Below are 17491 nucleotides of genomic sequence, written 5' to 3'. Positions count from 1 at the left end.
TGCAAACAACTCCTCTCTGGAGTTTTACCCTCTTGACAGGAGTTGGAGAAATTGGAATGTGCTTCACAGCTAATAAGCCATGATCGCTTTTTTCTTTTCTTTATTCATTCGTGACAGCTTGCTTTTGGATATCCAAGTTCACCAGAGTTCAATCCATCAATAGCTCTGATTCCACAGAGGTGAAGGAAATCCATACAAAATGTTGTTGTTTTAGATGCTAATGTGATGAGGCTATTAGATGTGTCATGATTTGCTCATAACAGTGTTTTTATTGTTGTTTCAGGCTGTGGTGTTGAACACATCTTAATCATGTCTTAATAACATCCTGAGTCACTCCGTGCTCACAGAAATGCTAACGCAGGATTGATATCAAACTCATCTGACTCAAATAAGCATATTTCCCATAATGCTGATTTATTTTCTTCATGTTGTGTAATACTGTGAAGCAAGGAAATCTCCCAATTTATTTGTTTTGCAATTTTAGTCAAGGATTTGCCAAAAATGAGGGGAAGAAAGAGAGATTAAATGACAGTCCCTGTTGGAGAGAAACAGAGGAAAAAGAAGAGATAGAGCAGGTCATTAATGTCGGCTATGTAGCTCGCTCATCCTGCCAGCATCCAGCAAGAAAAGGTCAGCCGGTGGAAATGAGACCGCCGCTGCTCGACCACGCTTCATTTAGACAATGACCTATAACACTCTGATAATACTCGCCTTAAATCACTTCGCGTGGCCAGTTGTCTGCCTCGTCTTAGTGTGTGTGTTCAGGAGGATGTGTGCGCGTGTTTCTTTTTTAGCTTGTTAATGGGAGAAAATACTGACACAGGCTGATGTCTGTGACAAGAGGGTTTCCATCTAACAAGTGCGGCCGTGACCCTGCAGCAGGTCTCTACTGGTTGTGGGTCAGAATCAGCTTTTGTACTAGCACACCAAGGAGGACGAGTGATAGAAGAACACAGTGACATCCTTCCCATCATGCTTTGAAGGGGGATCAAAATCAGACAGTGTTTGGGCTGCAAAAACAGGAAAAAAGACATTTTGTGCTATGACAGAAAGTCATTGTACAATGACTGTGAACTGATATGGGCCATGTATTAGAAGCCCTGCAAACCTGCATTCTAAGAAATGCTAAAGAGGCATTAGGGATGGGAAACGGCACTGCACAAGATACAAAGGATGTATCATCACGAAATACCACGACATGGGACTCTGACTAGAGTTCACCAGAAGGTCAGGGGGGAAGTTAACTGCTGGCGTGCTTGTCTATTTTTCACTTGGACCAGATGCAGCAGGAACAAACATCTGACCTGCTGTATGTCAGATAGGTATTTCACTTGTTGTTAGTCCTTGATGATTAAAAGCAGGCTGTGGCTTTGTCTCTCTCAAAGCAGCAACAATTCTCCTGTCTACTAGCCTTGTGATACTAATAGACAGGAGAATTGTTGCTGGGGTTAAAATGTTGCAAAAACAGGCAGGAAAGGTGGTGAAATTGGATTAAAATGTGGCAAAAACGGTTAAAGTGGCAAAAAAATGATTAATAGTGGCAAAAAATAGAAAGTTGCAAAAAACAGGTAGAAAGTATAGTTATATGGGACTTTAAAAGTAGCAAAAATGTGTTGAAAGAAGCAAAGATGGCTCTATATATGCAAAAATGGGGGGAATGTAAAGGAGCTTGAAATGTGGCAAACATGGGAAAACAGAAAAAAATAGCAAAAAAAAAGAAAAAAAATCCTATTGAAAGTGGCACAAATTAGTAAAGAAAACAAGTGGCAAAATATTTTTTAAAGTAGCAAAAAATGTTTGTGGTTGGAAAAGGGGTTAAAATGGGGCAAAAATGGGCAGCAAAAGTCATGGAAAGGGTTTAAAAGCTGACAAAATGTCTTAGTTTGCAATTTGCAAAAACAGACAGCAAAGGTGGTAAAATAGGATTGAAATGTGGCAAAAATGGTTAAAGTGGCAAATTCTGATTAATAGTGGCAAAAATAGGCAGGAAGTAAAAAAAAAATCAGGACAATTGTTGCGAAAAATGGTATAAAGGCTAGTTAAATGGGATTTAAAAAAAAGCTAAAATGGGTAGTTAATTTTTATATATGGCAACAACGGGTAAAAAATGAAATTTAGTAAAAAAATGTGCAGAACTGATCAAGAAGTTGCATATAAAAAGTAGCAAAAATTTGGTTACTGATTGCAGTTTTTCTCAGTGGCTTTGGTACATTTCTCAGATCAGAATTGAAATTCTCAGAACTACTTGTTCAATCTTCACATCATTGTGTCACTTGTGCACATCAAAAAAGGAGTTTCTCATTTCTTTGGACAAGTTGCAAATGCTTTGGTACATCCATGCAAATGACTATGTACAACTCTCTGCTGTTTCCTACATTATAAATTGCTTATGTCATGTTGATCAAAATGTATTATAATGGGTCTCTGTTGAACAGTCTCACCCCCCACAACATTTAGACATTAGTTCATCCAGTCTTTACATGCAAAATGGTTGAACATGTTGTCATAATATGTCAAGCATGTTTCTATACATTTACATTAGACCTTTTTTTCCTAAATCTGTCTTGAATTGGTAAATGCTCCCATGTGAATCTTGACTTTCTCTAATGAAGGGAAATGTATGAAGCATTATATCAACCAATGATCAAGGAATTTGATTGAGGAGAATTTGATGATTAAGGAATTTTCTCAGCATGGAGATGGAAAGTAGGTATATGATCACCAGCCACATACACAGATGACCCTTCTGGCTGCCATGGATGCAGCGTGTGATGACACAGCAGATACCAGCAGAGGCTGGATAAGACACTCTAAAAGATTCTTTCCACGCTGCATCGCAAGAGAAGATATTTGTTATGTGGATGAGAATTTGTGGCCCAACAGACAGGAACGTCAGGAGGTGTAGGAAGACTGCCCTGTAATTCAGCACTGCATGTACAGGTTTCCTTAAGATTGTCCTATGTTCACATTTCTACTTTTGTTTTTTTTGTTTTTTTTTCTTTGAACCATGCAGTGCTGTCTTTTCCTTTCTGTATCGCAATGGCATCGTCTGTCAACAAATTACAGTACAAACAGTAAAAGCGTAAATGTGAATCTTGTCTAGTCTCTTGCAATCAATCTCCCACATACACTAAGGTGTAACTTACAATTTACAATAATTGACATCAAAACTCTAGCCATAGTTTACATCCGAACATCCCTCCAGAGTACACTGTTATATCGACAACATGACAAAGCAATCTGACTGTCTTATCCGTACACAATGACACAAGGACTTGTCATTCTGATGGCACTTACATGTTCATTGACAGATATTTACTTTTGAGAGATGAACTAAGGATTTTGAGCAAGAGACTGGCTTTTGCAGGTAATCCATGGTGCTTTGCTATTTGTACAAATTGTTTTGAGAAATGCATACTGTTTTGCAAATGTCGAGGATGATTCGAGAAATGTACCAAAGCAACTGAGAAAAAATTGTAATGGTGGCAAAAATAGGCTTTAAGTGAAAAAAAGGGGACAAAAGTTGCAAAAACTGGTATAAAATTTATGTAGATGGGATTTTAAAGGTTGCAAAAAATGTGTTACAATGTAAAATTGATTAAAAATGGCATAAAAAAGTGACAAAAATGGTAAAAAGTGGCAACATTAAGTCTAAAGTGGTACAAATGGGGTGGGGAGGGGGTGATGAAAAGGGGTTAAAATAGCAACCAAAATGGTAAAAGTGTGCAATGAACTATTGCTAACAAAAGTGGCAAATATGGGGGAAAAGAGGTTTAAAAGTGGCACCAATAAGTAATTTCAGCGTGATTATAGCTTGACACACTTTTTAGCTCCAAAGTCAAATAACTGTTAGCCAGGACGCTAGGGAGGGCCCATTTTCTGGGTTTTTCAGGGGTCCAGCCAAATCTGTGCGAAGGTCGTGATTAAATCTTCATATTTCTGTCATCTCTCCACTTCAGGCTCTTGCAGGGTGCAATTTTCCTGCCCAAGAATCAAAACAAAACAGCTGTTTCCTGCATGTGTTTTTCACCTACTAGAGCACACCGTACTACCGTCAAAAACAGTGATGGACAACCTGACAGCCTTAGGAATATGTAGCCAGAATATTTCAACCACTCCTCATAGGTGGTTGCCAAAAAATTAAATACGCTTTGAAATAAAATACAGAACTATTACAATCAAATTAGATTAAAATATCTACTTTAGTTAATTTGAAAGAATCTGTCAAGGTGAAATATGGCCCACCGATTGTCTTGATACATTGAGCAAGAAATAGATCTCTACAGCTCTAGTCTATCACGACAGCACTCTGTGATTACAACAAAGATGATGTTTTCTTTCATTATTCATTTTAACAGCTTCAGCCGGGCTGTATTTTAAAAATCAATATTAAACTACCCTCAATGACACGCAGCACTGCAGCACAAATAGCTATTATTTGAGGTTTTGGCTTCAATTTGACAATTTGCAGTGGTCACATTCCAGCACTGATGTTCCTCATATCTGGTGGATTTTGATGTTGAAATGTTTTTATTTTAGAGTGAGCTCATCCTCATAAGTCAATTCCTCTCTTTGACCTATCCCTTACAACAAGCGTATCTTTCATTTTTATGTTTTCTCCTCTCATAGGGGCAATTTCCCTGGCTTTGGTACACACTCCTCTAAGCTTCAGATGGAATGGGCCACTTTGTGTGTGAAAATACCGAAATGACCAGACAGAAGCTTTTTACAGCCTGCACCAAAACATTTTAGGACACAAGCATTTCACAAAATCCCATCTATCTGTCCTTCTCCCTCTGTAATGAAACCAAGCAGCTCTGCATTGTGCACCCTATATTTGTTGTAAGCAGTTTTTTCCCCCCTTACCCTGTTTGCAGTGGCGGAACGCGCCAGCTGCATTAAGTGGGCCATTTATACGATGGGGGCAATTCATCTTACAAAGCCGTCTTATTAGACTGTCACTTACACAGTATGAACAGTGCCTTCAAAACACCCCAAGGGATTTATCTGTTATTTTACTGCGAGAGAAAGAAAACAATGCCTAATTGGACTGAGTCATCTCATCTTCTGCAGGATCGAAAACAAAAGATATAGATATAAAAAATATTTCAAACTGTGCACGGCGAGAATGAGGAGGTTTGTGCAGCAGATGCTGCTGCAGCGTTTGAACTAACATCCAAAAGAATGTGTTTCCATGTTTAAATGTTTTGGTCATGCAGATAGATGAGACAGCAGACAGTAGACAGAGAGAGAGGGAGAGAAAGAGAGCTAGAGGAGGAGTGATTGCCTGTCTGTGCTGTGAGGAAAGTAATCTCAGAGCAATCAAGAAGTGTGGGCGTCCGACAGCTCTGCGGTTTGCCTTCTAAAACCACGGGCAGGTAGAGGAAAATCATTAGGCATCGCTCCTGACCCCATAGGTCACTTTTATTGGACAACCGCGGTGTTTCATACTAAACCCACGCTGACAGAGACAGACAGCAAAGGCATGTAACTAACAAACTGACTAACAACCAGGGGGATAGACAGGAAGAGAGACAGGCAGAAAGGGGGACAGGCAGGAGAGCAGGCAGACGCTACACAGCCACAGAAAGACACAGACAGACTTACAGATGGAGGGATAGATTACAGACACAGCTACAAAAACAGATGGACCAATAGAAAAAGGCAGATTGATGGTTGAAAATATCAAGAGACAGACAAAATACTGCAGACAGACAGATGGACAGATCAGGCACAGCTAGCAAGCATTGCTAGTTAAATACACAACAAAAAAAACCTAACAGCAAATACAGGGATAGCAAGAAAATGGCTATCAAACCATCAGCTAGCTTACTAGAAAAACACATGGTAATAAAGATAGTAAAACAGGTACAGGAAGAATGCTATTATCAACCTAGCTGACAGCTAGCTACAAAGATAGCAACAAAAATAGCTTGTGAGGGAGAGCAGGTGGCCTAGTGATTAAGGGCGCTCCCCATGTTCGCGGGCGGCCTTGGTTCGAATCCGGCTTGAGGCCCTTTACCACATGCCCCCCCCAACCACTCTTGACTCTGTTTTCAACTCTATCCAATTCCTCCTCGATCTAACAAAGGCACAAAAATGCCCAAAAATAAATCTTAAAAAAAAAGAAAATAGCTTGTAAGAAAACGAAGGATAAACCGCTGTCTGCCTGCCAGTGCTACAGAAGTAATCAAAGACGATGTCAGAATAGTAAGCTAGTTAGCTAGCTTGCTAGATGAATGTCGTAAATGTATAAAAAAAAGAGTAAGAAAAAAAAAACTAGCCAACTACATAGCTAGCTAGCTAAAACAACAACAAAAAGTAACTAAGTGATACAAAGACAGCTAGTTTATCTGCTGGCTAGCTAGCTAATTAGCAAGGCAAAAAGTGGATGAAATGACACAAGACGCAAAAAATGATGACATAAAAAGTACTTAGCTGTTGCCTATTCAGCAAGCCAGCAAGTAACAACAGATGATAATTGATGGTTAGATTTTTGAGACAAGTAGCTAGAAAAAGCTAGCCAACCACATAGCTAGCTAGCTGAAACAACAAGGAAAACAAAAAGTAACAAAATGACAGAAAGACAGCTAACTTATTTGCTGATTAGCTAGCCAGTTAACTGGATGAAAAGTGGCAAGATGCAAAAAAATGGCAGTAGGACACATAAAAAGTAGAAGACCATCGGCTAGTTAGCTATGTAGAAAAAGCAGAAATGTAAACAGAAAACAGACCTAAAGGTAAACAATTAGCTAACAACAAAGATACATTGATAAATACTGTAGACACAAAAAAATTATAATAGCACTATAGCACAAGAGATAGCTAGTAAGCTGTTGGCTATTAAGCTAGCTAGCTGCTAAAATGGAACATAATTGAGGGATAGGTTTAGAGACAAGGAGCTAGAAAAAAGCTAGCCAACCACATAGCTAACAAGCTGAAACAACAACAATGAAAACAAAGAGTACTGAAATGATAGACAGCTAGCATATCTGCCTGCTAGCTTGCTAGCTAGATGAAAAATTGACAAAATGACAAAAATAGTAGTTATTTGTTAAAAAAAATAGTGGGCCGTTGGGTAGATAGATATATAGAAAAACAAAGACGACCAAAACAAGGGTTTAACAAAAGTTCCTGGATTAATAGACAACACAAATAACAGTTATAGAAGAACGCTGTCAAGCTAGCGGTCTGCTATCTAGATAGCTAGCTAGCTGGTGAAAATAGATGATAAAAGGTGGTTTGATGGGCTAAGAAAAGTTTAGACAATTAGCTAGTGAGCTGGCAAAAATCGTTTGATAAAAGATGATTAAATGGATTACGAGGCAATCGTCTAGAAACACTGGGGGAAAACACCTGAAATACAGACTGGTTTAGAGAAAAGTAGCAAGAAAAAAACGTAGCTAGCCATTAAGACTGAAAAAGAGATAGATGGCATACGATAGCACATTAAGTTGAGACAGACGGCTAGCTAGCTACGTGGACCAACTGAAAGATGAACTGAAAGGCTGGAACAAAAGACAGCCAACTCTGAGGAAAATGTAGCTAAAAAGACAAATAACAACCAAAATAGAGACAGAGAGAAAGAAAGATACCTAGTTGATGAGCTAGAAAGCTTGCTAGCTCATCCACTAGCAAGCTTGTTAGTTATGTAGAGTAAGAAGTAGATGGAACAAAGTAAAGTAGTTATGGTGAGTTGTCAGTTATCAGTCAGCTAGCAAATCATAGAGAAAAGAAAAAGTAAGTACAATGGTGTAAATGCTGACAAACAGCTAGCTTACCATAAATGGCTTAGAGGTTTATAAGAGGTAAAGAGGGATACAGACAAATGCTAAAGCTTGAAGAAAAAATCATAAAGGCAGAATGTAATAGGAAAACCAGTTAACCAAACAGACAAGAAAAAACAAGAAGAGGTAGAGGGATTGCTAAATAGCTTGCCAATTAGCTAGCTTGCTAGCTAGCTACATGGGCAGAAATAAAGACACCATATTGATGAACAAATAGACAGCCTGACAGAACTACAGATAAATAGATAGATGGAAAAGAAACAGATGGATGGAGAAATAGAGAGGCAGATATTTTAAGATGTCTCCAGGGAAAGTACATGTCCAAGGAGGAGGTGGGGGGCCAAGCTAGTATCCAACAGCGTCTCCTCAGTGCTGCCATTTCTGATCGACACTGAGGCTTTTATCTCTCCCCAAGAGTCGGTCTAAATAGAGCTTTAAAAAAAAACCAAGTCTTTCACTCATTTTGAGTATTTTTTTTTCTCAGAGAATGGAAAGGGGGACACAAAGTGCGAAAGGCCCTGCAGGGGGAAGCAGGAGTGGGATTGAATTGTAGACAGTTGGAGGGGCACAGGTAGTAAAGGAGACAAGAAATTAACCACTTGAAAATCTCTGGCCACTAATAGATGTCAAAGTGGGAGTGTATGGAGGTGGCTCTGAAAGGAGAGGATGCTGCCAAGTTGTTTCACACTGATCTTCAGATGTTAAAGGGTAATAGGGGTTGATAGCTTGCCTGTTAAAACCTAAATGGCTTATGTTCCTTCCTATGTTAAGCACTCTACAAAGAAGCCTTAAAATCAACCCTGAATTGCTGCCAGTTCAGTTTCATCCTTCAATAATTCTGCCCCTGAAAGTCTGCTTGATTTCAGAGGCAACACCCAGGTCACAGGCTTTTCTTAGACACTGCTAGTCTGGCAATTTTTATAGAGCTCTTCATATTGCACACGGTGTAATTAGTTCTTTGTAATTAGCGCAATTTATTGCTTTGCATATCCCTTTGAGACACAAGTACTTTAACACAGAGGTCTTAATTTGCAATATTACACACTGTGTAATTGGGAAGTTGTTTTTTCACATCCCTTGGAGACTTGCAGACATGTACACATATAACCAGAGAGGACAGGGAGGGAAGGCAAAGCAGGTTGTGTTTCAAGGATGAGATGGTGTCGGGAGGGAACTTGTGCCTTTTTATGTAATTAGACCTCACATCACTTTATTAAAAAAATACCCAATCAGAGGCTCATCAGTTACTTTCTGGAGGATGTCTGAACCTTAAATTTTGTGTGTATTTTTGGTAGGCCTTATCAAGCTGCACTCTGGAGATTAGTGGGTTTAAATCAATATCTCCTGTAGCTTTCTGGGCGCAGACATAGGCAATATCCCCAACTAGATGCTAATAATAGTAAGAATAATAATGCCCAACCACATATGGAATGAGATATAGTCCCTTATTGGGTTGAAGTGATGATATTAAACAGCATTATATGGGCAGGTGACAATGTGGCACCAGCCAATTTCCCTAGATATGAAAAAGAGAAGATTGCAGGTGGGATTACCCCGTGTGTGGTCAGGGGGGAGGCAGCCGCCAGCGTCGGCGCCATTGTCGCCTCGCTCTCCCGCTGATTGTTTGCCTTTGAGCTGCTGCTCGTCCTCCTCCTCCTCTGCTTCTCCGACTTTCTGTTTGTCTTTCTGAGGCTCATCCTTCTCCCTCTCCTCCTCCTCCTCCGCCTCCTCGCTCTGTTTGTCTTTGCGCGACGTCGGAGGCCGGGCTTTTCCCCGGCTGAGCTCTGGCTCGCTGTCGGAGTCAGAGAGGACGACGCACGCCCGGTCCGGCTCGGATGAGGAGGGGGGTCGCTGAGGCCTGGGTGGCTCTGGGCCAGCAGAGAAAGAGAGAGGGAGAGAAGCAGAGAGAGAGAGAGGAAGATTACTTTATTGGCCGATGTGCAGAGAGTAATCAGACTTTGAAGAGTTTCATTCCCTGGCGAGATATCCATCATCTGAAGAGTGTGACAGTGTGACAAAATGACTCCTGACATGAAAGTAAAACTCAATATGGCTCATTAGTGCTGTTATTAGCTATCATAAGCCTTTCACTGAAAATTTTAGAGGAAGTGATTGTGTAAAATCCAAGGATGTAAACAAACCCAAGCCTTTTAAGGAAGATTAGCATATTTACAGAGCACTTTAACATTTGCTAATTTGTGCTGCTTAAAAATCAATATTTTATCCTTTCTTGGTTGCTTGCTGCAGCTCTCATTCTGTCCACTTCTTCAGGTCTACACCAGGACAGTTTATCCCATAGATATTTGCTCAGCAGCATGCCAGTGTGGACACACAAAGCTGCAGGTGTAGCACTTGCAACACCCTCCTTTCACCAGCTCTAGGATCAAGAAGCAAACAGCATTAGCGGGGAGAAGGAATCACGTTCATGTCACGTTGTTCTGTTAATTGCCTGCCTGCATCATGTGCAATCAAACCTAAACTAAATAATTAGCGGCAATTGCTGCATCTGTGCCGGACTCCTGCAGGGTTCAGTGAGTGGTGTTTGAACAGCTGATAACAGAGGACATCCAGTCACATCTCTCGGTTTAAAGCCCCAGTGAGGAGTTTTAGCTGGTTATGAAAAGAATACTGATGCTTTTATAAGACTTGTAAAGCCAACAAGTTCAACAGAATCAAGAGTGATTGTTACCATATTGTCATTGTTAACTACAGAATTAACTGTGAATCCTGCATGCTAAAAACCTTACACTTCACTGCTAATGCTGCGCCAAAACGTTTAAAATAATCCATGAAACAAGAGAAATGTAGTGTTTAAGGGCTGGTGCTAAACTGTTTATGCCCCATCTGTAAAGGTTAAATAACATCATGTATAAAAAATGTTTAATATATTGTGGAAAAGCTGACGCTTAATTGCTAATGCTGTGTCTGAAAGAGCTGAAGAAGTTATCACTGAAGAATGATGACTATATTCAGAAAATAGCTGAAAGCTTGCTCTAAACTGTTACATGAGTGTCTCAAAAGATTAATAATCTCAGACATTTATGAAAGATATTAAAATACTGCATAAAAGCTTGTGCTTTAATGCTTTTTCTGCATGCGAAAAATATACACTGTAAATCCCATGCCATTTGAAGTAATGCAATATGTCTAGGAGGGATGAAAACTTGACTCAACTTTGCAAGGTCACTGTGAAAATAATATTAATGATAAGAAAAAATAACCTACCAATCATAAAAGCCTAATATGTTGGGAATATTTAAAAGCTTGAATGGAGTTTCTAAGTGAATGTATGAATAAGCAGTAAGGGTTTGAAGAAGGTTTGAAAGTGCGAGAAGTGAGAGATTTTTTCCATTCACTACAATGGGACACAAATTTTGCACAAAATGTAGAATATTTCTAAAACTATGAATGATACGAATGTGAAACTTCACAACAATAATGTCCTGAATTGGTTGATTGTTGTGCTAAATTTTGAATCTTCTAGGCTGAATTAGTTTGAAGGAGTTACGATAGGAAAAACAGGGTAGAATAATGATAAATGTGCTTAGTTGAAGAACATATGCTATGAAATAGCTACGACTCCTACCCAGGGGTAGGTGTCACTGTAGAAATACCATGTTTTTACATGTTCCAACAGAAAATATCTTTAATAAGTGAAACAGACTGTAAATAGATGTTTTAATTAGAAAAAACTGAATTAACACAATTACAGGACAAAAAAAGCAGTGAGATTAAGATTTTCTAAAATGTATATCTTATAATTTTAAACATCCTGGCTACATGTATTATGCAGGATTGTTGCCATAAGGTTATTAACTTAATTTTGTAGCCACTCTCTAGTTTGGTTGGAGGGTATGAGCCATCTTCAGCCTGGCCGTTTATAGGGGGCCAACATTTGGCATTTGGCCAATAGTCTGTATCCAGGGTTAAGGCAACTAATAACATTTGCTTAAATTACTGCACTTGAGATTTTTGGGGCACATATCCTTTTTTGAGAACATTTTGAATCAGTACATTTACTACTTTCCAACTCTGTTGCTTACATAGTAGCACATAGCAAGAGAATGAGTGGAGTGGAATGTTCTTCTGTTGATGTTTCTGATGAATTGTTGTTTTAAAAGTGAGACACATTTGCACTATAAGTGAAGTTATCCACTGAGTTAGACCCCCTGCCTGTGACTGAAGGTTGCATGGTGCATATTCTTTATCAGTATACATTGCCTTGCATGACGTTGACTCTGCTTTGTTCTTGCCACACTTTTTTAGAGTTACTGCAGTTCTGCCATATTTGTAAAATATTCAACACTAACAAATGTGTTGTATAACTTTATGTAGTGTGGACCAGCACAGACACTTTATACACTGTATAACTCTGAAGTAGCTACTCAGTACTTAGCGTCAACTTTAGATGAAATACTTCATACTTTTACTTGAACAGATTTATAGAACAGTACTTTTACTTAGGTAAATTTAAACCAAAGTGAAAATACTTTTGTTTTGCGAATTGGCCATACTTAGCTACCTAAGTTCCATTCTGTGCTGTTTCTAGTAATGACGAAGCTAATGATCCCTGCTGACTCCTAAACCTTAGAAGTATGAGAGTTATCATCGAGCCCTCTCACACTTTAGTGGCTCATCTGATTAATCATTTTCCTTTGCACTATAGATAGCTGGAGATTCTGAAGGATTGGTGTTATGAAGCGATGTACAGCCAGCTGGCACAACCTATTCAGCAAGCCAAGGTCAGTGGGGCTTCAGTTCTACTCTAAGAACCTGGACATCGACGATATTGAGCCTGCTATGGGGAAGATGATGGACCAGGGTCCAGTGCTGATCATCACTTTCCAGGCTCAGTTAGTCATGGTGGACCACTTCGTACTTATCTTCTCTCACCACGGCTCATTTTCTGCTTCTCCCTCACCTTCTCTTTCCCTCCCAGTGCACCAAATGTTTAGCTATTACTAGCTGAGATGGGAGGGAAACTCCATACATCAACTGTTGCCAGGGTTCCTCACCAGTCCACGCTTTATGGAAGTGTGGCAAACAGAGAGCCACTGTTGAAGAAAACTCATTAAATCTGGTCAAGAGTTCGCCAGAAGTTGTGTGGGAGACTCCATGGTCAAGCGGAAGAAAGGTCTTTGGCTGGATGAGACCAAAATGGTCCATCTAGGCCACAAACACACCATCCCCACTGTGAAGCCTGGTGATGGCAGCATCATGCTGTGGGGATGCTTCTCAGCAGTCAGCCCTGGAAGGCTTGCAAAGGTAGAGGGTAAAATGAATGCTGCAAATTATAGGGAAATCCTGGAAGACAATCTTATTTGGTCTGCACGAGAACTACGGCTCTCAAGAAGAAAACACACCATTTCCAAACTATAAGCTGTAAAGTGAATTTACTCAATACTGACTTGAATGGAATTATTTTACCTTACATATTTTATTTAATAGAAATTACACTAAAAAGACAAGGTGATGAAGTGCTGCCCTGTCAGTGTAAACACAGAGCTGTGAACAACAAACCCCCCCAAAAGCCATTGCTCCATAATATTTATATGTATCTTGATATGTTTAATATGTTTAAATTTTGCATATTACACCTTTAAAGAATCAGCTTTACTGCACCTTTTCACTTGTTCATTCTTTAACCGTTCATGTGATTTTTATTCATGCCAAATGCTGTAATTTTGTGAAGGTCAAGAAAGAATCTAAGCCCCAAAAATGTTAATGGATGCAAGGATTAGGCCACTGCCAATCCACATGATTTTAAATGGTTGTTTTAAGTTGGATTGTGAGGCACAGCTGCTCATAGAACTGTGGGTTTGATAGTGCTGATGTTTATTACCAAGGTTAACAGGCAGACAAGCTAGAAGAAAGTTATTAATACCCAAATGTAAATGTCACTTTCAGAACAGAACTTCTTCAAAAGAAATGCTATACAATTTTCTTCTTCCTACTTTCCAAGTTAAATTTAAATCACATCCTTTCACATTATTTGTTGAACTTGAGGTGTGAAATCTAACAAGACAGTAAGTTGTGAGACTCGGGGACGCAGCGGGCTAATTAGTGATCCCGCCTCTCTGTGGCTTGTTTCTTCAAAAGGCCAGCCTCTATACGGCTCCCTTAAATGTCATCCCAGTCTCCGGGCTCCTGGCCCTGACGCTGCCCCCCTTTGCTAACAAGCCGAGCGAGACCGCGGAGAGACGGCTCAATTTGTGTTAAGCTGTCCCCGCCGAGGAAGATGTTAACTGGGAAATCCTACAGGGTTGTGCTTCGTATCTAGTAGTCTACCCTCCTTTTTCCCTTCCAATCAGGGCCCCATTATGTCTGTAGTGGTTTGATAAAGTTCCAAAATTATATGTGGAAGCCTGACATCCGAAGACATTCAGAAAGCATTCTGTAGGCTTTTAAGGCTTTACATGAAAACTGACACACTCCAGTAGTTGAATAAGAACAGGAAAGCTTTTATTGCAGTCTGTAGGGAGCAAAACAGCTGCAGCTTGAAACATGAAAGAGTCAAAGCAGTGGGTCCTCTAATACCGTCTGATATCAAACAGTTAAAGACTCAACTAGATTTTGTTGTAAGTGATAAATTTCCAGGAAAAAATAAAGGAAAGCAAGGATAAGAATAGAGTGCTAGCAGAGAGGTTTAGAGAGCCAGGAGATAAACAAATTGCCCTTTTCCTGTATACATCTTTCACAGTAGGTGCTGAGAGACAAATTGCTGGTCTACCACTGAAAGAGCAGGAGAAGTGAACCGTGCCCACGCTCTCGGCCTTAAAAAAAGCTGCCAACATGGGAACTCAACGCCACAGATTCCAGCTGAAAAAATGGTTGAACAGAAAAAGTCTGATTGTTTACTTGTGCTAAATCAGAGTAATCCACCTGAGAATACAAAACTCGTCTTCTACAGGTTATACGCCATGACAGTTTGATTAAAAACAGCCCTCGGTATCTCCTAATATAGTGGTAATTAAGTTTTTGTCCAATTAATGAAAGCTTTGATCATTCTAAATGAGAAATGATGGACACCAAAGCAAAGCAGTTAAAACTCAAAAAAGAGAGAAAGAAAATATTTTATCCATATGACATGACAGTCCTTTTACACTTAAATTTAACCATTTTCTAAAACTAAGCAACCATAGCATTAAGGAACCGCAGTCTTTCCTTAGAATCAGCTAAAAATGACAAGTTATTGTCCAGGGCTAAGAAGTCTGACTGAAAGATAGTTTGGGGAATGGTGTTGTGGTTTTAGACTTTAAGAACTGGCAAAATACGAGCAAACATTCAGACAAAAACTACTTTCACACTGCCTCTTTTTTCCGTGTCTGTTACGCCTTCGTTCCGTAACGCTGTTCTGTATAAAAGCGACTGTTCCGCAATAGGGGGTCGATCTCGCCCCACCTCTGATCCAAATCGAGAGGTAGTATCAGAGCCGTAACAGACTTTTCCGCGACGAGTGTGAAAGGACGTCACGGCATTCTGCAACGGCGAGTGTGCGCTGCTCTCTCCATAAACGGGAGATTTAAAAACCAGCGTGGTTTAATCGAGCGGCATTTTATCAGAGAAAACAAAGATAAAACAAAGAGTAATGTGGATTAACTGGAGAGACTGCGAGGTTAGAGAGCTGATCTCACTCTGTACAGTAGAGGAGAGAGCAGACAAATATCTGCTCACAGCAGTGTCTGAAAAGTTCCATGATGTGTTCAAGTGAGCTCGGTACTCTGAAGTCTTCAACCTCCGACGTAAATAGTGCGCTGTGACACTGCTTAAAGTCAGACCTCCAACTTAGAAACATGGAGGAAAAAAGGTCTATTGGACCTAATCGATCAAAATGAATGTTCATGTTAGTTTCCCCGTATTTTATTTAGAAAATACAAAGTTTTGAACAGAGAAATAGAGTTTCGAGGTTCATAGAAAGCAGCAGCTCGAGCAGCGGCTGCCATCTGATTACGGGACACCGGGGTGTGTGTGTGTAATTTCGGGCGTGCATGGCTCTGTTACACCTTTGTGCGAATTGGCCTTTATTGTGGAATCTCTGTGTAAAAACGGCTAAAATGTCATCTTCATCGGCTTCCTACAAGTCATGTTAAAAGTTAGCTGATGAAGCACGCTAGCTTACTTTCCACTTACAGCTATAAACCAGCATTACTAATTTGTACACATTTTGCCTGTTTGATACATAAATAGATTGAATAAGGTTTACTGTGTTTTAAAAAATGCTTTAAAAAAAGGAGGAAAATCAATAAACATTCACACAATATAGTATTTACTCCAAATAATCAGTGTTAGCAGTTAGCTGACTAAGGAAACCATTGCATTTTTGCTACTTTAAAACTACAAACCAGCTGACATTCAATGGTTATACAGTCATGTTATCAAGCTAAAAATTTCCTTCATAATTACAAAATTTTGATCATGTGGCTACAGTTTTAAAACATTTGATAGATAAGTAGTTTGGAGTAAGATGTTGTGTTTTTAGGCTTTAAAACAGATAAATAATAGCAAATATTCACACAAATCAGTATTCTGAAAGGTGATGTTAGACGTTAGCTGACTAAGCTAGCTAGACCGCCTCGGTTTAACTCCTCTGCTTTTTTTTTTTAACAGCAAGCTGTAATCAGACATTAGGCCATTATAATAATGAAATTTCAACTCACTACTATGTGAGATTATTGATTGATTTATGTCACTTGTATTTTATGTTAACATAATTCACTCTAAGAAAATAAACCTTCTTTTTCCAATTACATTTTCTTGATTGAAATCCACTGCCGTTGCTAAAAACATGTTAGCTAGCGAGCAGACGCTAACACTAGCTAGCAAGCTATCATGCTAACAGTGTAACATTCGTTACATCACCAATATGGCGTTCATTGAAGGTACAAAGTGTCTATTGTTCCACACTTATTGTGGGACAGTTTTGCGTGTGCTAGTAGTCTACTGTTATTGAGTATATTTTTCAGTCTGAACGCACAATTCGCTCAGAATATGCAGTATTTACAGAGGTATGCCAGTAGGCATTGAATGTTATTAAGCTAAACATTTTACAACATTTTGTTCATGGTATTATATTTAGAGAACCGTTTGATACACAAATAGTTTGGAGAAGGGTGTTGTGTTTTTTAGCCATTAAAAAGGAGAAAAAATAGCAAAAAAACTATTTGCTCTTAATTGGCAATGTTAAAAGTTAGTTAACTCAGTTAGCTAGCTTATTTCCTTCATACAGCTTCAAGCTAGCTATAAATTTAAGGCAAACAGTGTGTCTTAAATTGCATACTTTATTTATGTTGCTTGTTTTGTCTGTTAAAAAAATATTCAATTAAGGAAAATTGACTTATTTTCCCTTAAATTTGTTTTCTACTACTACTAACACATTAGCTAGCTGGGGTTAGCATCAGCCAGCTATCACGCTGACAATACAAGATTTGTGACATAGCAGATGTTCTGCTGTTAACATGCTAGCGTGCTAGCTAGCATTAGCATGCTAACAGCACAACATCTGCTCTATCACCATTATGTTGTTTATTGAGTGTGTGAAGTGTCCATTGTTCCACTCTCAATTCTCTGACAGTTTTCAGTGTGTCAGTAGTATTTGAGTATATTTCTCAGTGTGAACACACTTTGTGCACTTAAGTACTCAAAATGGTTTTATTTAGAAGCAAGCGAATTGGAACACACTGATAGCTTCAAGCTAGCCTCACTTT

The 17491-nt window shown here is 39.3% G+C and overlaps 1 protein-coding gene across 1 annotated transcript in view; it reads right to left on the bottom strand.

The window, feature by feature from the left end:
• The window catches only part of zranb3 (zinc finger, RAN-binding domain containing 3), a 183746-nt gene that overhangs the window by 76976 nt on the left and 89279 nt on the right, over nucleotides 1-17491 (bottom strand). The window contains exon 14 of the mRNA XM_041781425.1: nucleotides 9341-9655. Within this exon, the coding sequence (XP_041637359.1) occupies nucleotides 9341-9655 (315 nt within the window). The remainder of the gene's footprint in view (nucleotides 1-9340; nucleotides 9656-17491) is intronic.

The sequence above is a fragment of the Cheilinus undulatus genome, linkage group 24 (assembly GCF_018320785.1).
Source record: "Cheilinus undulatus linkage group 24, ASM1832078v1, whole genome shotgun sequence".
In the NCBI taxonomy this organism is placed as follows: domain Eukaryota; kingdom Metazoa; phylum Chordata; class Actinopteri; order Labriformes; family Labridae; genus Cheilinus; species Cheilinus undulatus.
Note: the sequence above shows the minus strand (reverse complement) of the source record. Positions and strands in the feature narration are given on the sequence as shown.